Source organism: Eretmochelys imbricata, chromosome 1 (genome assembly GCF_965152235.1).
Source record: "Eretmochelys imbricata isolate rEreImb1 chromosome 1, rEreImb1.hap1, whole genome shotgun sequence".
Lineage (NCBI taxonomy): Eukaryota > Metazoa > Chordata > Testudines > Cheloniidae > Eretmochelys > Eretmochelys imbricata.
In genome coordinates, this window is record NC_135572.1 from 120,804,881 (window position 1) to 120,831,477 (window position 26,597).

Below are 26,597 nucleotides of genomic sequence, written 5' to 3' on the forward strand. Positions count from 1 at the left end.
TTTTATTTGTATATCTCTTAGAACTCGCACTGAATCCAAGATAAAAGGAGTTGTCTTCAGTTTTGCTCTTTACTGCATACTCCCAGTTCACACACTACTCCCGGTGCTAAGGTATAGAATAAAAAGCACTTAATCTGGATCAAATTGTTTTATCTTTTAATGAGATTTATGAAAATTAACAAGGCATGGAAATAATACAGGCTATGAAACTACTTTTCTGACACATCCCTTTGGCTATTCAGATATATAGGTAAATCGAGCATGGATTTAACAGTTTCAAAGTTCGTGTCTGGTGTTCCCACCAATGAATTCTAGTGTATAACTCAGAAGACCTGGAATTATGGGTACCTAATGATAATTGGCTTGGTCCTTTCCATAAAAGTTGGACCTTGGTTGGAGGAGAAAAACACGTCTACTATTAGACTACATATTTTTACTCTTACTAATTCCTTATGCTTCGTAAATACAAAACAAGTGATTAATCCTCAAAAGTTCCGCTCCTTCATCAGTAGATCTTCACATAATTCCATTCTTGGAGCTGCAGTCCTTAAAGCAGATAAAGCCCAACCAGGGTCATATACTTGGAAGCATGTCTGCATGTCTATAAGGCATAAAGACCCCACATATTAATCCATATGTGTCTGTCTGCCTTTTGATCTGGAGCTGCTGATTCTCTCATAATGGAAGCTTCCTTGTTTTGATAGTAGTATTACAGTTAGTGTCTCTTTTGTGTTCTGTGCGTTTGATTCTGTCCTTGTTATAACAAGATGCATGCCCATATATCAATGTGCAGAATCAAGTCTTATATTCACAGTCACACCCACTAACAAAATGGAAATACGTATTTTACATGTAGGGCCCTTCTAAATTCATGTCCGTGAAAAATGTGTCAGACTGTGAAATCTGATCTCCCCCATGAAATCTGGCCTTTTGTGTACTTTTTCCCTATACTATATTAGGGGGGAAAAGTATACAAAAGTACACAGTGTTTTTCAAACTGGGGGTCCTGACCCAAAAAGGACTGCAAGGCTATTGTAAGGGGGTTGCGGTATTGCCACCCTTACTTCTGCACTGCCTTCAGAGCTGGGCAGCTGGAGAGCGGCACCTGCTGGCTGGGTGCTGAAGGCAGCACTGCCATCAACAGCAGTGCAGAAGTAAGGATGGAATGGTAGGGTGTATTGCCACCCTTACTTCTGCGCTGCTGCTGCTGCTGGCGCTGCCTTCAGAGCTGGCGTCCAGACATCTGCTCTCTGGCCGTCCAACACCGAAGGCAGCGCAGAAGCACAGGTGGCAATACTGCGACACACCCCCCCCCCCCATATAGCCTTGTGACCCCCTCTTGGGTCAGGACCCCCAGTTTGAGAAATGCTGACTTAAAGGCTTTACAGGTTTGTATTTTTCTGTTTTAAAATACATATTCATGCTTTCTTACAACACCATGAAATTTAAGATTTAAATTTCTGAAACTGAAATTCAAGATTTTTAAATGCTATGACTCTGAAATTAAAAATGGATTGTGAATTTGGTAGGGCCTATTTATATGTATTTAACTAGCAAAGTGAAGGATTCAGACTTTCTTCCACCGGTTTAAGCCAACCATATATTATTTCAAAATTTAAATTGCAAAAAAAATTATTTAAAATCAAGTGTCCTAAAAACAGTAGAGAAATTAAGATTTGCTTCACTATCCTTCTCTTTTTCTGTTGTGCTTGCTGGATAGGCATTTCTACTCAATGCAAATTTAACGTCACATACCTTTCTAGGAGATCTGTAGTTTGTAAGCACAAGAGGATGAGTTAAGAATGCCAATCATCATTTTCAGCTCTAACCTGATTTTGTGTATTAAAGGTGAGATCCCTCTAAGTACAGCTGCTTCAGCACAGGGCCACGACACTTCCTCATTACTGCATCCAGTCCTACTCATCCCTTTTATTCCCCCCACTCATTCTGCTCCCAGTGGGAGAGCAGCCCTTTGTATTGGGGGTGGGCTAAGGAGCACGAAGATTGAACAGCCATGTGGAAGATAGGGATAGCATCAATGTGGTGGGAGTCAGAGTGATGGTATTTGGGGTAGTTTATGGGGAAGAAGAGGTTTTAATAAGTTTCTTCTGCAAACGTTAAGTATTTTAATAAAAAAAATACATAGATTAGTTTGTGAAAAACTGTTGTACTAAATTTGGAGACTAAACTCTGGAAAGGGATTTTAGTGTACTTTGTGTAAGTCTAAGTGCAACCTTAACTAACTGGTACCACAGTTGTATGCATCTTAACAATACATCTATATTAATACTGTGACACTTTCAGCATTTGCTTTTTTTTTTTTTGGGCAGGTGTGTTTAGTCTAAGAGTTGATGTTGTTACTATTAATTGTATTCCCAAAGATACTGGTATGCTTTGAAATTGTTTTTGGTTACTGTGTTATCTCTTAATATTTTGAGTGTATTTCTGAATTAATGCTTTGTTATATAAAGACTTCTATATTGATTGTGTTTTTTTATTTATTTTCAGTTTCAATTGTAATGGGAATTCCCACCGTGAAGAGAAAAGTAAAGTCTTACCTTACAGAAACTCTTCACTCCCTTATTGATAAATTGTCTCCAGAAGAGAAACTGGATTGTGTTATGGTTGTCTTCATAGGAGAGGTAATCACTTATGTGTTTTTACATCATTAGTATCACATAGCAGTTTATTGTGCAATTTCTAAGAATTGTTTTGAATGTTCTACAAGGACAAATACATTGTTATAGAAAAATGTTTTTGATTTTGTGGTAGTGCATGAAGAGGCAGAATGTATGGTGCATGTGTTATATTGAGACACATCACATTGAAGTTGTGTGAGAGAAGGACTTTCTGCTCAATAGAGAGAAGGTGGAGGAAGGTACAGGGGATCCATCATTTTGCAGATCCTCTGGTGCTTGCTCCCACTGGTGATGGTGGCATGTATTGATGCTGGAGAGCACTACTGCAGCTATTTGGGTGAAGTAGCCTCTGCAGAGATCCAGCTTGGTGGGGAGAATTCCTCTCTTGTACATCATCCAAGTGCCTGATCCTCCTGCTTTGGGTACTGTGCTTAGGATTTTGTCCAAAATGCATAATAGCCTATTGACAAATGTTTTGCTGTTTTTATTTTTATGGACAATATGTTTCTTCTGCTAAAAGATCATTATTTTTGAACCTTGTCTTTTGGTGGACACCATTCAAACAGGATTCACTGGAGAGTTTGAAAGCTGATTTATTGTTGCTGATTACACTAGATGTTCTACCTCAGATCCTAAGGACAACAGGGTCCCATTCTCTCTTAGGAATGATTTTATCAGTTGCTGCAAGGGTTGAAAATCTCTTTTTAGAAATGTGTGCTTTCCCTGGCAGATTGTGGTCTGAGTTATAGAATCTGGGAGAGTTTATAAAGGACTTATTCTTACTCCTCTAACTGTATAATTTACTCATGAAGCAGTGTGATCACCTCTGGGGCTCATAACCTGAATCCATTAGATATGGACAATTGTGAAAACGGTTTCTATTGTATGAGCCTACAATTGTACAGTGGCTCTATTTATTTTAACTTATATAAGCTAGAACCTTTCTATGAGTAAGTGCAGAGCCAAACAGACATGCAGATGGTTCTAGTTCTGTTATCAGAACACGCTGAGAATTCAGCAAACTCTAAGGCCTCCTTTTAAAAGTTTTAGATTACTCCTCTTCAAATGTTAAATTAGAACAACTTGGAAGTCAATTCTAGGTCATATTGCTCTCCATTTTTCCTGCCTGTCAACCATGACCATCAGTCTGGATATTACATTTGGTTAGCTTTCAATCTCCATAAGCTGCAGAAAATGTCCTTGGAGCATCTCATGCAGATTGATAAGAGTGTAAGTGAAATTAAGACAAAAATTCATAGTGAATTTATTGCTACATGCATTTTTTTCCTGCATTATATTAAAGACGATAAAATTACTTCTAGTTAATGTTTTTCTCATTTCAACCTATAAAATTTAGACACTTTCCTTTTCTATTTTGTTTTGCTGGGGTGGTGAAGAAGAGGGATTGTTCTCTGCTCTGAGGATAACAATTATCTGATATCCACTCTTTTCCAAAGGTAAAGAAAAGGAGTCGAGATCTGGGTTCAATTCTCAGTTCTACCACAGATATCCTGTGTGACTTTAAACACATCACATTTCCATACCTCTGTTTTTCATCTCTGAATCTGGGTAATTCTTCCCTTCTTTACAATGGTGATGAGGATGTGAAAATCATTCATATTTGTGAGGTGTTCCAAGATTCCGATTAATAAAAGCCACATACATGCCTGTAGATAAGCAAATTGCAAAATTTAAAACTGCAGCTATACTTTCTCTGGCAGAAGAGGGCTGGATGTGGCTTCATCTGGAGTCGGTCACTGGTGACCCATGTATCAGCTGTACTCAAGGTGTTGTTTAGGAACAACACCATGAACTTCTCTCACTCATCCTTGTGAGTTGTTGGCTCAGGAGTGAAAGATTAGGCTGAGAACCTGAATTTGAATCCCTGGCATGTCTAAGCATAGTGTACTTGCCACTGTAACTCTTGGACTGGCCTTGCTTTCCTTCCTTTCTCTTTTTTCCTCTTTCTTTACCATTCTTTTTGCTGTATTTTGTATTTTTCTTAAGATCCAGCTTCTTGTGGGCATAGTGTAAAATTTGCCTCAGGAAACTTTCCTTGACAACCAAAACTGTTTAAGAAATATTTCTCACTGAGCAAGCCAGGTATACTTCAACTTTTTGCCAGCTTCTGCAGGCTGGAATTGGTAGCTCTATTAGGAGTCTTGTTTGGTTATTTGAAGGATAGACCGCTACTGTTTAATTAAAAGCCTGATCTTGCACCACTAACGTCAGAGAGGATTTTGCCATTGATTTAATAGAAACATGATCAGGCTTCTGATGCACTGTTGGAAGCCTGCAACAAAAAACTTGTACAGCTACATCTAACAGAGAGGAAGATGGTGCCAAATATAACAGCTTACCATCTGTGGTAATTATGTCTGTAGCTCTGGGTCTTTCACTGCTTATTGATTTTATTTCATCCAAATATCAGTATATGGCAAAGCTAATTTTCCCAATAACTATACAGTGGCTATGCTGCCTCCACATCTCATTTGTCAGAAGTTTACTTCAGTAGCCAGAAGATCCTTTTCTGCCATTCCCCGACCCCTTCATTGTTTCTCATTTTTTACCTGCATTTTATTTCAAAATCTTTTCTAGATGAATATTTTATGTTCATAAATGTAAAGGAATGTCTGGAGTTGGGATCATCAGTTCTTTATATATACCTGTAAGCTAGTAATAGAGCAGGCAGATTCAGAATCTTTGCCTCTTCCCAGTCCTGGGCTGCGGTTATATAACTAGTGAAGCCCATAGGGTTTTTGCCACTAACTTCAGGAAGAGCAGGAGAGCATGCTTAGTAGCGAGGAAATGATTCAGCCATTAGGGTCTGCCTTCTCTGGGTAAGAAATTATGCCACCATCAAGTTGGTGAAGAATGAGATATACATTAGTTTATAAAGGGACATGGTCAACTTGAAAAACATTTCTGCCTACATTTTTTTACCTAGTTACAAGTAACACCTAAGATACTGTAATTGAAAATTCAATGGAAAAATATTTTTCTCTGCTTTTTCAGTTTTATTTTACCTCATCACCACCAGATGTGGTCTGTATAGGTCTGACCCCAGATTCTCCCCATGAGACACCAAAGTGGCAGTAGTACCAGCAGCTGGAGCTCCCTGCTTGTGAGGTCCATCCCTGGATTAGACAGTGATGCGAGCTGGACCCATGCAAGAGCTCTCCCCTTAATCTGGTTGATTATGTGAGGCAGAACACCCTCCATTGCAAAGGAGCAGCCCTTGAAAAACCCTTTTCTCTACAACAAGCACCAGAGGTGGGGGTGGCTGGAGCAGGGTGCCTGTCAGAGCGAGAGATCTGCATCTTCACTCATGTTTTGACAAATAACTCCTAATTCTTCAAGTGCAGCGCCCCTTCAAGAATGAGCACAGGAGTAGAAACCAGACCCGCTAAGCCCATGGCATCATTCTGCAGGGCTTCTCATGACAGTAAGGGGCACTCTCATAAGTATAAGAACATATCTTCTTTCAAGAGAAGGGATCCCTCCCTGACTCCATCCAAGTCTAGTGAGTCCTCATACGTGGTCCCTAAATACTTAGGCTCGGTTAAATCCTCCGATCATGAGGTCAAAGTGTGAAGGAAAAAGGGTCTGCTGATACCGATGTAGGTTCTGATTCATAAGCCTAAATATTGGCACCTCCTGACACTATTTAAGAGCTTCAAAGTAGACTCTTTGGTGGTATTGATCTCTCTCTCTCTGCAAGACCTGCCTCCTACACTGACCATGGATGTGCCAGAGCTGTCAGTCCCAACTACTGGCATGCCTTGGGCTCTGGGACTAACTGAAACTTGCCCCTCACTGAAGGATATCTGTACCCTGCCTTATCCTCGGTTTCCTTTTCTTTCGGGTCTCACCCTCCTGAGAAACATTGTGATACCAGAGGAGAAAACTACCTCGAGGAGATGGGAATGTTCCCCTCCTAAGTCCTTAGGCAGAAGCTTTCAGCCACTGGTACCAATGGCTCTGTTGGTTGAGCAGGAACCGGCCTTCTCTTTAGAGGAATTGGAGGCTCCAGACATTGCTTTATGCCCACACAGGGAGGTGAGTTCAGAGAGAGATTCAAGGCAATTCAGGTCTGTCCTTCACCTAGACACGACTACCCAAAGGACTGATGGTACCTGATCATAGAATCATAGAATATTAGGGTTGGAAGGGACCTCAGGAGGTCATCTAGTCCAACCCTCTGCTCAAAGCAGCACCAATCCCCAACTAAATCATCCCAGCCAGGGCTTTGTCAAGCCTGACCTTAAAAACTTCTAAGGAAGGAGATTCCACCACCTCCCCTAGGTATAGCATTCTGGTGTTTCACCACCCTTCTAGTGAAAAAGTTTTTCCTAATATCCAACCTAAACCACCCCCACTGCACTTGAGACCATTACTCCTTGTTCTGTCATCTGCTACCACTGAGAACAGTCTAGCTCCATCCTCTTTGGAACCCCCTTTCAGGTAGTTGAAAGCAGCTATCAAATCCTCCCTCATTCTTCTCTTCTGCAGACTAAATAATCCCAGTTCCCTCAGCCTCTCCTCATAAGTCATGTGTTCCAGTCCCCTAATCATTTTTGTTGCTCTCCGTTGGACGTTTTCCAATTTTTCCACATCCTTCTTGTAGTGTGGGGCCCAAAACTGGACACAGTACTCCAGATGAGGCCTCACCAATGCTGAATAGAGGGGAATGATCACATCCCTTGATCTGTTGGCAATGCTTCTATGTATACAGCCCAAAATGCTGTTAGCCTTCTTGGCAACAAGGGCACACTGTTGACTCATATCCAGCTTCTCGTCCACTGTAACCCCTAGGTCCTTTTCTGCAGAACTGCTGCCTAGCCACTCGGTCCCTAGTCTGTAGCGGTGCATGGGATTCTTCCGTCCTAAGTGCAGGACTCTGCACTTGTCCTTGTTGAACCTCATCAGATTTCTTTTGTCCCAATCCTCTAATTTGTCTAGGTCCCTCTGTATCCTATCCCTACCCTCCAGCGTATCTACCTCTCCTCCCAGTTTAGTGTCATCCACAAACTTGCTGAGGGTACAATCCACACCATCCTCCAGATCATTAATGAAGATATTGAACAAAACCGGCCCGAGGATCGACCCTTGGGGCACTCCACTTGATACTGACTGCCTACTAGACATTGAGCCATTGATCACTACCCGTTGAGCCCAACAATCTAGCCAGCTTTCTATCCACCTTATAGTCCATTCATCCAGCCCATACTTCTTTAACTTACTGGCAAGAATACTGTGGGAGACTGTGTCAAAAGCTTTTCTAAAGTCGAGGAACAACACGTCCACTGCTTTCCCCTCATCCACAGAGCTAGCTATCTCGTCATAGAAAGCAATTAGATTAGTCAGGTATGACTTTCCCTTGGTGAATCCATGCTGACTGTTCCTGATCACTTTCCTCTCGTCTAAGTGCTTCAGAATTGATTCCTTGAGGACCTGCTCCATGATTTTTCCAGGGACTGAGGTGAGGCTGACTGGCCTGTAGTTCCCAGGATCCTCCTCCTTCCCTTTTTAAAAGATGGGCACTACATTAGCCTTTTTCCAGTCGTCCGGGACCTCCCCCGATCGCCATGAGTTTTCAAAGATAATGGCCAATGGCTCTGCAATCACATCCACCATGTCCTATAGCGTTGATGCCGTGGGGGCCCTCTCAACCAGTCGACCCTTCATATTAGACCTAGTGGGACCCATGGGATCCCTATGGCAGGCATCCTGATTCCATCCATGAGTTCTACCATACCTCTCCCACTAGTCCTACGCAGGGCTCTTTGAGCAACTGTGACAGGTCAAATGTCTCATGTGGTTCCCTCCCAAGAACTTTATCAGCAGCGTTCTTACAATGACAAACCTTTATATGAGAAATGGATCATTTTGTGACAAAGGGAGAAAAGCGTACAACACAAGCCAAAGTGAGGGCAGAAGCGGAAGTTCTAGCAAAATGCAGAAGCTGAAAATATGACAGCTTATTTCAAGCTGGGCTTTACGTGGAGTGGGTCCAGCGATGCACCGATGCCTCAATCTGTTTTATGGGGTGAAGTACTGGTGAACAACAGTGTATGGCCCTGCAAGCCACACCGGCATCTCGCAACAAGACACACTAGCTTAGTATCTAAACCCATAAAGTTTTTCCAGAGGAAGCTTAATGAGTTATAAGACACACACAAAACTTGTTGAAGTGTATAGCGCTGTTAATAGGAAGGCTTCTTGCCGTGTGGCTTTGTGCATTGCCAAAGATGGAAAGCCAATGACATAGGTGAGAAACTATAACTAGCTGCAAAGGATATGTGCGCGGTGATGGTAGGAGAGAAAGCAGCATCACAGCTAGATGTGATCCCATTTTCTAATGAGAGTTTCACGCTGTATTGTGGAGATGGCCACCGATGTAAAAGAGCAGCTCCTAGAAAGTGTTAATCAGAGCCCATATTATTTAATTCAAATAGATGAGTCTATCAATATATCAAATGCTGCACAGCTACTCGGGTATATTTGTTTTTCTACAGCAACAGAATTAAATGAGGATTTTCTGTTTTGGTGTCCACTTCCAACACAAGGAACTGGAGAAGAGCTTTTTAAACTATTAAATAATTTTGTCCAAGACACAGGCCTTGATTGGGGATGTTGTTTTGGATCGTTCTACGGGTGGTGAAACCTGTACCACAATGGGACCTCAACCTCATACTACTATCAGAACTTGCTAGACTACCATTTGAATCACTGCCCACATGTTCTATGACTTACCTTTCATGTTCTATGAAAGTTACCTTTTTAGTTGCCATCACAAAGGCCAGAAGGGTGAGTGAAATGAGAGCACTCGCAGCTGACCTGCCTTATGCTATTTTTCATAAGGAGTATATTTCCTTTCACCTTCATCTGAAATTCGTCCCAAAAGTAGTTTTTTTCACATAAATCAACCTGTCCACTTACTGGTATTCTTCCCAAAATTTCATGCTTTCAATCAGGAGAGAAGACTTCGTTCTCTAGCTTGTTCTACCTACAAGGATGAAATGGATTAGAAAATCACCAAGGTTATTTCTCAGCTTAGCGGAATGGTCACAAGGACAGACATAGAGTCTCTGAGCAGATCATATGTGGATCTCCAGCTGCATCATTCTGTGTTACCAACTGATACATATACCTCCTTTGGATGGTGTGAGAGCCCATTCGAGAGCACAAGCAACCTCAATGGCATCTCTTTGAGAGGTACCTGTACTGGACATCAGTAGAGCGACTACCCAGAGCTCTCTCCATACATTCATGAAACATTATGTATTTATTCAAGTGTCCTCTGCAGCTGTTGGGGCTGTAGTATTACAAGAACCTCTACCAACGGCATCCGTGCACTGCCTTCCTGTTAAAATACTGCCTATTAATCACCCATGTGTGGAATACACATAGGGACCAACTCTTGAAGAAGAAATGGGGGTTACTGACCTGTAACTGGAGGTTCTTCGAGATACATGTTTCCAGTATATATTCCACTATCTGCACTCCTTCCCCTCTGCTTTGGATTTGTGATAAGAGAAAAACTGGAGAGGCACTGGTCCCCAATGTCACTTATTCCCTCATGTCAGAGCATGAGGAGAACTGCCCAGCCATGGATCAACGGACATCACTTAGAAATCTCTGATCTCAGGTGCATGGTGTGCATGGGTACCCATGTGTGGGAAAACAGACAGGGACCACACATCTCGAAGAACCTCCAGTTACAAGTCAGCAACCTCCATATTAATAGAGTCCATGATCAGAAGGGTCCATTGTAATCTTCTAGTCTGACTTCCTAGAGCCTGTCTTTTAGAAAAACATCTAATCTTGATTTAAAAGTTGTTAGTGATGGAGAATCCACTATGGTCCTAGGTAAATTGTTCAAATGGTTAATTACACTGATGGTTAACAATTTACATATTTTTTCCAGTCTGAATTTGTCTAGCTTCAACTTCCAGCCAGTGGATCATGTTACACCTTTCTCTGCTAGAGAGCCCATTATTAAAAATGTGTTCCCCATGTGGATGCTTGTGGACTGTAATCAGTTCACTCCTTAACCTTCTCTTTGTTAAAATGCATAGATTGAGCTTTTTGAGAATATCACTATAAGGCATGTTTTCTAACCCTTTAATCATTCTCATGGCTCTTCCTTGAACCCCCTATCCAATTTATCAACATCCTTCTTGAATTGTGGGCACCAGAACGGGACACGGTATTCCAGCATCGGTCACACCAGTGCCAACTATAGAGGTAGAGGTAAAATAAACTCCTTACTCCTTCTGGAGATTCTTCTCTTTATGCATTCCAGGATCGCATTAGCCCTTTTGGCTACAGGGTCAGATAGGGAGCTCATGTTCAGCTGATTATCCATCATGACCCTCAAATCTTTTTCAAAGTCACTGCTTCCCAAGATAGTCCCCTTTCTGTAAGTATGGTTTACATTTTTTGTTCCTTGATGTATATATTTACAGTTAGCCATATTAAAATGCATATTGTTTGCTTGCATTCAGTTTACCAGGTGTTCCAAATTGCTCTGAATCAGTGACATACCCGCTTCATTATTTATCATTCTTCCAATTTTTGTGTCAACTGCAAACTTGATCAGAAATGATTTTATGTTTTCTTTGAGGTCATTGGTAAAGATATTAACTAGTGTAGGGCCAAGAACTAATCCCATTAGAAACATACCTGTTCTATGATGATCCCATGTTTGCAACTATATTTTGAGTTTTATCACTGAGCCAGCATTTAATCAGTTTAAAAGTATACCATGTTGATTTTATATTCTAGTTTTTTAATCAAAATGTTATACCAGATCTAATGCCTTATAGAAATCTGTGTATTAATCACTATTACCTTTATCAACCAAATTTGTAATCTCATAAAAAAAAATCAAGGTAATTTGACAGGATCTGTTTTCTATAAACCCATGTTAATTGTGATTAATTATGTTACTGTTCTTTAATTCTTTATTAATTGAGTCCCATATTAGCTGTTCCATTGTCTTACCCAGGATTAATGTCAGACTGCCAGACCTATAATTACCTGAGTCATCCCATTTACCTATTTTAAATGTTGACATAATAGTACCTTTGTTTCAGTCTTCTGGAACTTCCCCAGTGTTCCAAGACTTATTGAAAATCATCATTCACGGTCCAGTGAGCTCCTCAAGAGTTTCAAAAGAAATGGCTGGATGTAAGTTATCCAGGCCTGCTAATTTAAAAATGTCTAACTTCAGTAGTTGCTGTTTCACGTCATTCTGAGATACAACTGGAATGGAAAGAGTACCTTCTTCCTCAATTATGGTTTTTGGGTGTCTAGTAAATTGTTCTAAAACAATCCCCAATTATCATTCACATTTATCTGATTAAATTCTTCCTCCCAGCAGATTTGGCTCATAATTATTCAGCTATGTGAAACTGGCCTTTTTAAAGCACCAACTCCTCTGTGTGTATGTGTGTGTGTGTGTATACACATACACAAACACATATATGTATGTATTACTGGTCTGGACTTTATTCTGTTTTCACATTATAAATGAAATTAAGTCATGATCACTTGTCCCTAAACTGCCTTCAACTTTTTTATGCAGTGATTATGCAAATTGGATATCCACACTCAGAGTTCAGGGAATTCTAAAGTGCCTGTCAGCTTGATAGCTAAGCACCAAATTAGGCAAGTGCTGGAATTGTATAACTGAGAAAGTTATCCAGTTATGCCTCAATAACTGCAGCATCCTTGCTCTTTGATTTGCTGAGACAATTGTATTTCATATAACTTGGATTAATTAATCATATAATCATATTTGACTAAGAATTTGCTCATTAATTAGGAAGGATTACAAATTTTATTTTTATCTTATCAGTTATTTTAAAAGTGGGCATGATTCATCTTTGTATTCCATCTCCATTACATATTGAAACTCTTGGGTTCTTTTTCACTATGTAACTAATTTATATACTTGCCAGCTCAGTTTGTGACATTTAAAATATTTATTTAATCTTATCTTACCTAAGTATTGCCCTTCAGAATACCCTTGAGGTACTGAATTGCAGAAATGAACTCCAAATTACATTAACTATATACAGTATTTATTATGGAAGGGATTGTAGTTAATTTGGGAAGTATTATTTTGAATTCGTCTTTACCATTATAAACATTACTAAATAATAGGTTTTGTTTAAAAACTTTGGTGGGCTTTGCCACATAGTTAAAAGCGAAAAATATTTTGTGGCTCCCCGAACAGGTTTGTCTCAGTGAAGCATGCCTGCTTAAATAACTGCAAACTAATCTGAAATAAATATACCTCTCAATAATTTATTCTAGAGATATTTCTAGCACAAATCATTATGTCTACCCACTTTAATCAGTGAATACCCTCTAACACCTTTGATAAAAATCGTAATCAGGATATATTCAGAACTATTGAGATCTTGTTTTGCATTCTGATTGATTGTCCCAAGACATTAGCTGACTTTCTGGCAGCTTTCAATCAGTCAGTAGACATCTCATATTAGCTAAACATTTTTTAGTAGTTCTGTGCACTGTTGCCTAATTAGTAGGGCTGTCAATTAATCACAGTTAATTCACACGATTAACTAAAAAAATTTAACCTAGAATAAAAAAGTTAATCACAATTAATCGCACTGTTAAACAATAGAATACCAATTGAAATTTATTAAATATTTTTGGATGTTTTTCTACATTTTCAAATATATTAATTTCTATTACAACACAGAATACAAAGTGTACAGAGCTCACTTGATATTATTTTTGATTACAAATATTTGCACTTTAAAAATGATAAACAAAAGAAATAGTATTTTTCAGTTCACCTCATACAAGTACTGTGGTGCAATCTCTTTATCGTGAAAGTGTAACTTACAAATGTAGATTTTTTTTGTTGCATAACTGCACTCAAAAACAAAACGATGGAAAACTTTAACTCCTAAAAGTCACCCAGTCCTACTTCTTGTTCAGCCAATTACTAAGACAAACAAATTTGTTTACATTTACAGGAAATACTGCTGCCTGCTTCTTATTTACAATGTCATCTGAAAGTGAGAACAGGCATTCACATGACACTTTTGTAGCTGGCATTGCAAGGTATTTCTGTGCCAGATATGCTAAACGTTCGTATGCCGCTTCATACTTCAGCCACCATTCCAGAGGAGATGCTTCCATGCTGATGATGCTCGTTAAAAAATAATGCGATCATTAAATTTGTGACTGAATTTCTTGGGAGAAGAGTTCTGTCTCCTCTTCTGTTTTATCTGCATTCTGCCATATATTTCATGTAATAGCAGTCTCGGATGATGACCCAGCACATGTTTGTTTTAAGAACACTTTCACAGCAGATTTGACAAAACACAAAGAAGGTATCATGTGAGATTTCTAAAAATAGCTACAGCATTCAATCTAAGGTTTAAGAATCTGAAGTGCTGTCCAAAATCTGAGAGGGACGAGCTGTGGAGCATGCTTTCAGAAGTCTTAAAAGAGCAACACTCCGATGGGGAAACTACAGAACCGGACCACCAAAAAAGAAAATCAACCTTCTGCTGGTAGCATCTGACTCAGAGGATGAAAATGAAAATGCATCAGTCCGCTCTGCTTTGGATCATTACTGAGCAGAACCCTGCGACGGGTTGGGTCACAGAGACCACCTTGGGACTTCCACCTGATATGCTGAGACTACCTCTGATCCCGTTTTCCCTGCCAGCTTGGGACTTCAGTACCCTGTCTTGCTGAGCCAGACACGCTAGCCTGCTGCAAACACAGACCAAGTATGAACCACGTCCCCCAAAAGCTGCAGACTTAACAGAAAATTGCTTAGAAAGTGCTCCTGTGTCTAGCACCCAGCTATCCAATTCAGTCCAAACCCCAAATAAATCCATTTTACTCTGTATAAAGCTTATACAGGGTAACTCATAAATTTTCCACCCTCTATAACACTGATAGAGATGCACAGTTGTTTGCTCCCCTAGGTATTAGTCATGAGCTCTTGGTCAATTAATAAGCAAAAGTGATTTTATTAATCATAAAAAGTAGGATTTAAGTGGTTCCAAGTAATAACAGACAGAACAAAGTAAGTTACCAAGCAAAATAAACTAAAACACGCAAGTCTAAGCCTAACACTGTAGGAAACTGAATACAGATGAAATCTCACCCTCAGAGATGTTCCAATAAGCTTCTTTCACAGACTAGACTCCTTTCTAGTCTGGGCCCAGTCCTTTTCCCTTGTACAGTCCTTGTTCCAACTCAGGTGGTAGCTAGGGGATTTCTCATGACTGCAGCCCCCTTTGTTCTGTTCCACCCTGTCAAGGTTCCTCCCCCACTCTGAACGCTAGGGTACAGATGTGGGGACCTGCACGAAAACCTCCTAAGCTTATCTTTACCAGCTTAGGTCAAAAACTTCCCCAAGGTACAAAATATTCCACCCTTTGTCCTTGGATTGGCCGCTACCACCACCAAACAAATACTGGTTACTGGGGAAGAGCTGTTTGGAAACGTCTTTCCCCCCAAAATACTTCCCAAAACCTTGCACCCCACTTCCTGGACAAGGTTTGGTAAAAAGCCTCACCAATTTGCCTAGGTGACTACAGACCCAGACCCTTGGATCTTAAGAACAATGAACAATCCTCCCAACACTTGCACCCCCCCCCTTTCCTGGGAAATGTTGGATAAAAAAGCCTCACCAATTTGCATAGGTGACCACAGACCCAAACCCTTGGATCTGAGAATAATGAAAAAGCATTCAGTTTTCTTACAAGAAGACTTTTAATAGAAATAGGAGTAAATAGAAGTAAAGAAATCCCCTCTGTAAAATCAGGATGGTAGATACCTTACAGGGTAATTAGATTCAAAACATGGGCAAAACCTTAAGTTACAAAAAAGATACACAGACAGAAATAGTTGTTCTATTTAGTACAATTCTTTTCTCAGCCATTTAAAGAAATCATAATCTAACACGTACCTAGCTAGATTACTTACTAAAAGTTCTAAGACTCCATTCCTGGTCTATCCCCGGCAAAGGCAGCATAAAGAAAGACCCACAGACCCTTTGTTTCTCTCCCTCCTCCCAGCTTTTGAAAGTATCTTGTCTCCTCATTGTTCATTTTGGTCAGGTGCCAGCGAGGTTACCTTTAGCTTCTTAACCCTTTACAGGTGAGAGAAGTTTTCCTCTGGCCAGGAGGCATTTTAAAGGGGTTTATCCTTCCCTTTATATTTGACACCCCCCATTTCATAGCTTTGGCGCAAGGCGGGAATCTTTTGTGTCTCTGGGTGTCCACCCCTCCTTCTAAATGGAAAAGCTCTGGGTTTAAGATGGTTTTCAGTACCAGGTGACATGGTCACATGTCCTGTGAGACCCCAAGCCTTCATTCTTCCTGGCCTGACTCACAGGAAGGCTTGCAAGTAAACAGAGCCATCTATAGTCAATTGTCCTAGTTGATGGGAGCCATTAAGCTTCTAAGTCACCATTAATGGCCCACACTTTGCATAACTACAGTAGGACCTCAGAGTTATATTTTATATTCCTAGTTTCAGATACAAGAATAATACATTCATACAAATAGGATGAACACACTCAGGAGATTATAAGGTTTGTAATGATACCTTACAAGAGATCTTTTGCATGAAGCATATTCCAGTTACATTATATTCACACTCACTAGCATATTTTCATAAAATCATACGGAGTGCAATGTCACAAACCCATCATCAGCATGGATGCATGTCCTCTGGAATGGTAGTTGAAGCATGAAGGAACATATGACTCTTTAGCGGATCTGGCACGTAAATATTGTGACGCCAGCTACAACAGTGCCATGCAAACACCTGTTCTTGCTTTCAGGTGACATTGTAAACAAGAAGTGGGCGGCATTATCTCCTGCAAATTGTAACCAAACTTGTTTGTCTGGGCGATTGGCTGAAGTAGTATTTAGTGGACTTGTAGGTTTTACATTGTTTTATTTTTGAATGCAGTTATTTTTTGTACATAATTCTACATTTGTAAGTTCAGCTTTCATGATAAAAAGATTGCACTACAGTACTTGTATTAGGTGAGTTGAAAAATACTATTTCCTTTGTTTTTTACAATGCAAATATTTGTAATTAAAAATAAATATAAAGTAAGCAGTATACACTTTGTATTCTGTGTCGTAATTGAAATCAATACATTTGAAAATGTAGTAAACATCCAAAAATATTTAAATAAATGGTATACTATTATTTAACAGCATGATTAATTGCGATTAATTTTTTTAATCGCTTGACAGCCCTACTAATTAGTGCTAATAATCTGTTATTAACATACACAGTGTATTTGTGTCTGGATACTCGAGTAAATTCCTTGTCTTGTGTGTGGTGAAATCCTATTTGTAAAGCACATGGCACACTTTTGGCATCATAGGCCTGATTCAACAAGGTATTTAAGCACATGTCTAACTTCTATATATATAATATATATAACCTGAATACAGACTTGCTTGCCCAATTATTAATGTATAATATATTATAATTGGGCAAGCAAGTCTTGGTACTACCAGTAAATGACCTGAATTTTCATGGACCACATTGAAACTGTACCCCATTAGGATATTAACTCTCTTGCTTAAGAAATCTCATGTTAATATAATATTGTGTGTGTGTACATGTAAAATGCTATTTATTTACATCTTCCATAGAAGTTAATATGTATTATTTCCTTGCTCTTTCCCCCTTGCCCTTAATAAATTGCCAGTAGAATGTTTTGATGACAGATATCTTGCATTAATGTTCATTTTTGCAGTGTTAAGGCTGAGAAATAAAGTATGCAAAGTCAGAAAATGCAGTTAAAGCTGCACATTCCAACCTTAGTGCTGTATCTTTGTGCTTTTGTCTTTAAAATATGGTCTCCTTTTATGTCATTGTCAATTAATACAATATAAAACACAAATTTGAATTCATATACAACCTTGTATACTGTAAATTACAGCTCAGTCTTCAAATTTTGCTTGTTTTTTTGTCTTTGGTGCTACAAAACAAGTCATCAGAAGAAACGGAGATCAGTAGTTTTAAAGTTATGAATCTTCGCAATCATCATGTTGAAACTTTTTCTGTTTTATCAGCTCAAACTTAGAGTGTTTTAGAATGTTGGGAGGATGGAGTTGGGCTATGAAATACTTTAGCTTGGACTCATTTGCAGATTGATCGTAGAATGGAAGTGGGAAAGGGGATATTTTTATAGTGACACGAGGGTAAACGTGTATGCTTACAAAATGCATAAAGAACTCTTGAACACACACAGCAGAATTACACATTTTTAGTAACATTTTTTTTAAAATCCACAAAGCAAACTTCTTAGAATTTTTTTTGTTTGTGCTAATATATTAAATGTCACTTGGTATCAGTCAGCATTGCCCATCAGCCCCCTTCATCATGCCCTGTGACTCAGCCTTTCCATGACTTCCAATCTCTCAGTCCTCCCCTCCTTGCCATTCCTTCCCTTTCTTCCATTGATATGGTTGTTGATTTTCCCCAGGGTTCACTCCCCTCCACCCTTGACTCTTTCCCTTCTTAAGATCCATTCTGCTAACCCCTATTCCTGACTCAGAGCATCCCTGGTAGAAATTCCATGATCAGGCTAACTTCCTCAACTACAAATTTGTTCTCTCTTCCTTCAGTTCTGAAATCTTCCTACCTAAGCAATTCTGCTTTTCCATTTTAATTGAATCTCATGCTCTTGACCCCAGCCATCTTTTCACCATTTTTGACTCATTCCTCAAATGCTGTCCTCCTTCAACTTGTCTCTCTACATAGGATCTCACCAATTCCTTCCAAGAAAAAATTGATAAAATATTGCACAATGACCTTTCCTCTCTCCTTGGCTTCCCTTCCCATCCTACAAATCTCTCCTCCTTTTCCCTTCTCACAGATGTAGAAGTTTCTCATCTGCTTTCTTCCTCTAACTCTCCATTTGCCCCAGTGACCCCATCCAATACCACCATATCATGATCTCTTTGTGCCCACTTATTTTCTCCCTTACTCTTCCCATTAAACTCTCCCCCTTCTCTGGCTCTTTCCCCTCACAATAAAAGCATGCTTTAGTCAATCCCATTTAAAAAAAACAAATCCACCCTTGACCCTATTTGCATCTCCAACTTCTGCCTCTTTTCCCTTTCATCGCTAAGCTCATGGAATGCACTATTTACAATTGCTGTCTAGAGTTGCTCTCCTCCAATTCCATCCTATACCCTCTCCAGTCTGGCTTTGCCCCTTGAACTCCACTGAAACCATTCTTTTCAAAGTCTCTCTAATGACATCTTCTTAACCAAATCTCAGCATCGGTACTCCACCCTCATCATCCTCGATCTGTCAGCCACTGTCAACTATACTCTGCTTCTTGAAATCCTGTTCTCTCGTAGCTTCTGTGACTTTATCCTCTCTTAGTTCTCCTGCTATCTCTCTTATCACTCTTTCATCATGTCTTTTGGCAGATCCTCATAATCTCCCTCTCACCTCCTTCTCCCTCACAAAAGACTGTCCTTCGTACCCTTCTCTACACCATATCTCTGTGTAACCTTAACCGCAAACACAAATTCATCTACCATCTTTGTACGGATGATTTATAGAACCATGTGTACATTCCAGACCTGTTTCCTTTTGTCCAAACTAAAATCTCAGCTTGTGTCTCTGACAGCTTCTCATGGATGTCTGTCTGCCAGCTCAAGGTCAACATGGCTAAAACACAGCTCTTAATGTTCCCCCCCCAAAATACTCCCAACTATCATATTTCTTGATGACTGTGGACAACATTCCCATCCTGCCCGTCAGTTCATCTTATAACCTGGGCATCATCTTTGATGCAGACCTCTGTACAGGTCTTCATATCCAGGCTGTGTCTATATCTCATGGATTCTTTCTGCATAACATCTCCAGGATATGGCCATCCATGCATCTAAAACATTTGTCTAGACTTTTGTCATCCCATGTCTCAATTAGTGCAACATCCTTCTCTCTGACCTTGACAAATGCAGTCTTGCCCCACTCATATCCATTCAGAATGCTGCTGCTGCAAAGATAATTTTCCTAGCCTCTTGCTTTGACCATGTCATTGCTGTCTTTGCATCACTCCATAGGTTCCCCCTTCTCTATAGTGTCAAACATGAGCTACTTCACTTTCAAGGCCCTTTGGAGCCCACCCTACCTATCACCTCTCATTCACTATCTGTATGTTGACTCCTGCTTCCAGTTAGCCAATCATAGAATACCAGGGTTGGAAGGGACCTCAGGAGGTCATCTAGTCCAACCCCCTGCTCAGAGTAGGACCAATCCCCAATTTTTGCCCTGATCCCAAATGGCCCCCTCAAGGATTGAACTCTCAACCCCAGGTTTAGCAGGCCAGTGCTCACCCAGCCTCCATCTCCTACTTGTTAAATTTTCAAACAAGCATCTTCATGCTTCTTCCATGTTGCCTCTCACAAATAATAAACAGTGCTGTCCCTAGCTATTGTGGGGCCTTACACAGCCCCCCTGGGGGTGGGGGGCTGGCTTAGGGAGGCAAGCGGGAACCGCCCCCCAGCACTCACCAGTGGCGTGGCTGGGGCTGGGTCGCTGCACTTTGTGCCACTGGTGAGTGCAGGCCCGGCCCTGCTGCAGTCCTCAGGGGAGTGGGGACGGGGCTGGGGTAGAGTAGGGGCAGGAAGGGGCAGAGTAGGGGCGGGGGATTTGGGGAAGGTGTGGAGTGGGGGCGGGGTGGGGGCAGAGCAAGGGTGGGAAGAGGAGGAGATGGGGCGGAGTAGGGGCTGGAGCCATGGGGAAGAGCTGGGGCAGAGGCTGGAGCAGTATGCAGCTGCGCAGGGCAGTACCCCAAATTTCCTGGGGCCCTACGCAGCTTCATACTTTGTGTATGGGTAGGGACAGCCCTGATAATAGTGTCATTATAAATAAGTGAAAACACTATCATTATGTGGAATTACTACTTGTATTGTGAATGTGAATATTCTTGAATACTAGTTCATCTAAAGAAAGAAAAGAAGAAAATATCTGAATTCATCATTGATGTGGTATAAGGAAGAAAATCCGGAGTACTTGCATTTCACTCTTTCCTTATTTAGGAGAATATAATCTAAGTAGTTTACCTTCAGTATGCCACTCGTATCTATTTCAAAAAGGTTCTTGGTATAATAATCAAATTACTTTGTATCCTTCATTGAAAATATTTAATTTATTTACATTTATGTTTTTATAATCTTACTGAATTAAATTAGAGACTAAAATTAGGAAAACTGTTCCACATTTGTTTCTTGAGAATTACCTACAAGAATGATCAAAACCATTTGATTCTTATATATTTTTTGTAAAGCTCAAACACCATCATGGCAATGCCTTGGAAAAGCCGACAAGACGTAACCTTCTGCTTCTATATCCAGTACTAAGACAGGTGGCAAACAACGGCTTGCGGGCCAGATCCAGCAGCCTTTCCCCACCCTACCTATCATCTGTTTTAAGCCAGCCTGCGAGCTTCCGCTGGGGAGTGTGCTCTGGGGCTTGCTGCGCTCCAGCTGGGGTGCCTGGTCCGGGGCCGCACCACGCGGCTCAGCCCTGCTCTGGCACGGCAGCCAGGGCATCGGGTCAGGAGCTGCTCCAGCCGGGGTGGGGGGCCACACCACGCAGCTCCCGGAAGCTGTGGCATGGCCCCACTCTGAGGGTTGAGGGCCGCACCACACCACATGTAGGAGCCGGAGAAGGGGCATGCCACTGCATCCGGGAGCCACTTGAGATAAGTGCCACTCAGAGCCTGCAGCCCTGATCCTCCTCCCACTCTCCAAACCCCTTGATTCCAGCACGGAGCACCCTCCTGCACCCCAGACCTCTCATCCCCAGCCCTACCCCAGAGGCCGCACCCCTGCCCCAGCCCTGATCCCCCTCCTGCCCTCCGAAACCCTCGGTCCCAGCCCAGAGCACCCTTCTACACCCCAAACTCTTCATCCCCAGCCCCACCCCTGAGCCCACATCGCCTCCCATACCCCAACCCCAATTTTGTGAGCATTCATGGCCCGCCATACAATCTCTATTCCCCGATGTGGCCCTCAGGCCAAAACATTTGCCCACCCCTGGTCTAAGAATTAGTTTATTTTTTGTCAACATGGAGTAATAAAAATATCTTTTAATTAAAATTAAAAAGACTGTCAGTAGATCATTATATATTGAGTTAGAGGCCAAAAAACAATACAAAAGAAACAATCCAATATCATTTTAGTTTTTAAAATGTCAGAAGTAAACTCATTGCTTTAAGAGATTAACTCAGTAATTGATGTATTCATGTGAAATTGAGTCACCTGCACTTCAAATCCAAGCCTCATTAGGAAAAGTCAAGAATAAATAAATAAATGCCTCCATTTTGGTGTTCATTGTAAACTTGGCAAATGTTGAAAACTAAAAACCATAAAGTTGTTGTTCTTTGAGTGCTTGCTCATGTCCATTCCATTCTAGCTGGGTGCACACCCACATGCACAATCGTTATAGATTTTTGCCTTAGCAGTAACCTGAGTGCTGCGCTCATGCATCTGTATATTAGGCACCACTGGCCCTACGCCCTCTCAGTTCCTTCTTAGTTCCCATGATGGTTGTTCGGATCGCTTTATCTTGCATGGAAAGAACATTAGCAGTTCTTAACAGCCCACTGTTGTTCTCTCTGTATATAGTTCTTAGGTACTTAGTTCACCATTTAGTTAAGTGTTTGTTGTTAGTTTAGTTGTTAGAGTCCTGGCTGGGACTTTGCCCTGTTCCCCAGGCTTGAAACTGTGTTCATGCAACAGGCTGATGCCTGTTAGTGACCCCCACAGCAACTGTTTGAAGTGCTTGAGGGAATCCCATATAAATGACAAGTGCGGGATTTGCAAAAATTTTCATCCCAGAACCCAGAAGGCACGGGATATCCACTTGAAGGCCCTCCTCATGGAGGCTGGACTTCGTCTGGTGTCAGAGCCTTCCCGACTGGACTCTGTTCCTAGCACCTCGGCGTCGGTGTGGAGCACCCTGCCGGCACCAAGCTCTCCCCAGCACTGTTCCTCCTCGTCTGTACCCAAAAAATGGCAAAAGAAAAGAGGTGCCCTGGCACCATTTAAGCAGGGGCAGGGGGCTTTGGGCAGGGGGCTCTGGGCAAAGGACCTAGTTCAGGCGACGTGCCTGTCCAGAGCTACAAGGGAGTACAGCTACAGTGGGACCCCCAGCCCACCCAGGGATCTGCCTCCAACTCCTGGGAGCAGCAGGGGACCCTGGCTACTACTGGGACCATCAACACCTGAAGCTGCCCAGGTGGACAAAGACCTCATGGGCCTTCTGGTACCACAGACACCGCACCAGGCGCTGGATATGGCTAAGGCCCTGCAATCCAAGGGCAACCTGGCCATGGGACCCCCGCAGAGAGCAATGGAGCACCATTGGTCCCCAGATTGTAGGCGTACATCCCTGGCCCCATGGCCTAGGACCCCAGCCCCGCAATCTCAGCCTCCAGACAGAAGACCCAGGTCTCTGGCACCTCATTCTCCTTCCACGAGGCATGGAACACCGGAATTGAGGCACCGGTCTCCATACTCTTGGTATCAGCCAGCTTCTCGCCAGAGATTGCCTCGATGCAGGTCCCTATTGTCTAGATGATCTCCCAGGCGTTGGTCCCACCGGCATGGGACTGCTCTCCATCGAGGCACCAGTCTCTCCCGCCTCAATACCGCTCGATGGACGGACGCCACTCTCTGCCCTCTAAGCATCGGTCTTTGTGAAGGGTCAGCCGGCAGACTCAGGTTTCCACAGCTCCGCCTTGGTCACCTGAAGGGGAATGGTCTGAGTCGAAGCTGGAGTTCAGCCCCTTGGCGAGAAGACAAGGATCCCCATTGGCCCACCAAAAAGGCATGACATCTGCAGCGGCAGCAGAGCCAGTGGCCTGCTCAGTGGCCTAGTTGGAACCCTTGGGGTGCGTCCATGATGCCAGTTCCATATTCCCACCACTCCTCCCTGGCCGCCTCAGGCAAACTGCCCCTGGTACTACTGGCACAGTATTTGGAGCACGGTGTGGAACCTGACATGAGTGTAGCACATCAGATGCTGATGCCTAGAGAGCCATCCCCAGAAGGGGAAGGGGAACCTGCCTGTCCCCCTGCAATGCCGTCACTGGACGAAGCAGCGGCGGTTGTCTCCCAGAGTGATAACCCATCTCTCTCCCCCGGACTATTTTAAGGAGCACCAGGCCCTCATTAAAAGGATTTCTGCCAACCTAAATCTAGAAATTGAGGCGCAATCAGATGACTTTTTCAACATCATCTCTACCACCACCCCGGTCCACGTCATGCTGCTAGTCCACCCAGGGGTCCTCAAGATCGCTAAGGCATTGTGGCAGACCCTCTTCCATTCCACCCACATCCAAAAAGATGGAAAAGTAGTATTATGTCCCTGCAAAGGGGTTTGAATACCCCTATACGCACCCACCAGCTGGGTCACTGGTTGTGTTCACAGTTAATGAAAGGGCAGGCGAGCGGCGCCCCAAAGAATAAAAACGCCAAGAGGCTGGATCTTTTTGTCAGATTTATTCAATGGCCAGACTGCGATTTCAGGTATCTAACCATCAGGCCCTGTTTGGCAGTTACAGTTTTAGTCTGTGGGACTCCCTTGGCCAGTTCAAGGAGGACCACGCCAAGGAGTTTGCCACAATAGTGGAGAAGGGCATAGCAGTGCCAAGGGGCACTCTCCAGATCGCCTGGGACACTACGGATTTGGCAGCCACGCTTTTGGCCTCCGTGGTGGTGGTGAGGCTCAACTCTAGACTGCACTCCTCGGGCTTATCCTCGGACCAAGGTATTAGGCCTAAGCGGGCTCGCTGCAGTCAATCCTGGACTACCTTCTGCATCTCAAGCTCCAGGGTCTCTCTGTTTCATCTATTAAGGTCCACTTGGCTGCCATTTCGGCCTTCCACCCTCTGCTCCAGGGCAGGTTGGTTTTCACTCATGACATGATGATCAGGTTTCTCAAGGGTGTGGGGTGACTTTACCCCCACATCCGGGACCCCGTCCCTCCTTGCAACCTGAACCTTGTGCTGCCGTGGCTCATGGGTCCCCCCTTTGAGCGTCTGGCTTTCTGCTCCCTTCTCTCCTGGAAAGTTTGGTTGCTAGTTGCGCTAACTGCCTGCAGGGTCTCTGAGATGAGGGTGGTCACCTCAGAACCGTCCTATACAGTGTTCCACAAGGACAGGGTTCAGCTGTGTCTGCACCTGACTTTCCTGCCCAAGGTGATTTCACAGTTTCTTACAGGCCATGACCTATTTTTACCTTTCTTCTTTCCAAAACCTCAAGTCGGAGGAGGAGTGCAGATGGCACACTCTGGACATCAGGAGGGAACTAGCCTTCTACATTCAAAGGACCAAGCCATTTCATAAGTCAACACAGCTGTTCGTCACGGTGGCAGACAGGATAAAAGGTTGTCCAGTGTCCACTCAGAGAACTTTATCCTGAATCAGTGCCTGTATCTGCTGCTGCTATGATCTGGCGAACGTGCCTCCACCAGCGGTTGTGACTGCCCATTCGACTAGGGCACAGGCTTCCTCAGTGGCTTTCCTGGCCCAGAAGATCTGGGTGCTGATCCAGAATATCTACAGGGCTGCTACCTGGTCTTCCGTCCACACATTTAAGTCTTATGCACTTACCCAGTAGGCCTGAGACAATGCTAGATTTGGGAGAGCAGTGTTGCAAGCCGCACAACCGTAAACTCCGAGCCCACCTCCAAGGGTACTACTTGTGAGTCACCTAGAATGGAATCAACATGAGCAAGCACTCAAAGAATAAAAAATGGTTACCTACTTTTCGTAACTGTTGTTCTTCGAGATGTGTTGCTCATATTCATTCCATTACCCGCCCTCCTGCCCCTTTGTCGGAGTTGCTGGCAAGAAGGAACTGAGAGGGCGTAGGGCCGGCGGCATCTAATATACAGATGCATGAGCGCAGCACTCCAGAGGGCGCTACTGCCGACCCTACGGATACTGCTAAGGCAAAAATCTCTGATAACTGTATATCTGGGTGCGCTCACACTTAGAATGGAATGGACATGAGCAACGCATCTTGATAAACAACAGTTACGAAAGGTAGGTAACCATTTTTTCTGCCCAATCTGAGGGTGAAAGAAAGGGAATAGTATTACAAATACAAATATATAACAAAATGCAGTCTTGCTAAACTATGCCATTCACATTTTCTGGCTGTAATATGGAGCAGCAACTAGCCACATGTATCCTGGTTGCAGATTGCTTTGGGTTTTGTTTTTGTTATATTTTGTTGCCTTGGTGACAGATATCTTCTTAAAAAGAAAAGGAGTACTAGTGGCACCTTTTTTCTTTTTGCGAATACAGACTAACACAGCTGCTACACTGAAAGATATCTTCTTGGAAGCATTTCAGCTAATTTCAGTGGGAAAGGTGAATTGTAGGCAAGTTTAACCAAAACACGATTCTGACTATTCACAAATCCTTCCATCCTCTTTCCTTGTTCCCTTTGGTGAGGATATATGCTTTCTCCATTTACATCTCCATAGCAAACTATTATTGAAGATTAATCCTTTCGTTCTCTTTCTCCTTCACTGTCCTACATAGATTCACCACTCCTGCAGCATGCTATATGTAAACACCACAAGCCTGTTTAGTGGCTGCAGTCCTAAACTGTTATGTCTAAAGGCACAACAAACCAAAGTTTCTAAGTAGTTATTCATTGGCATTTCCACCCCCAAACATATTTTTCCTTGTTTCCTGCATATTACACAAAATTTAGAGAGTTGTCAATTTTGCAATGTTAGATTCATATTTTAGGGAAACGACTTCTGTGGTAGTTAATTCCTTTTGTTTTATTTTCATACTGTACTCATCCTCCCCATCCTATATGATGCAAGGGATCAGTAAGTTTGAAGAAATGACTGCAACAAATAGAATGACTGGTTTTG

General features: G+C 42.4%; 1 protein-coding gene across 4 annotated transcripts in view; it reads left to right on the plus strand.

The window, feature by feature from the left end:
* MGAT4A (alpha-1,3-mannosyl-glycoprotein 4-beta-N-acetylglucosaminyltransferase A) overlaps positions 1 to 26,597 on the plus strand; it is a 152,145-nt gene that overhangs the window by 54,732 nt on the left and 70,816 nt on the right. For all 4 annotated transcript variants that reach the window (XM_077814680.1, XM_077814697.1, XM_077814705.1 and 1 more), the window contains exon 5: positions 2,509 to 2,642. In XM_077814680.1, the coding sequence (XP_077670806.1) occupies positions 2,509 to 2,642 (134 nt within the window). The remainder of the gene's footprint in view (positions 1 to 2,508; positions 2,643 to 26,597) is intronic.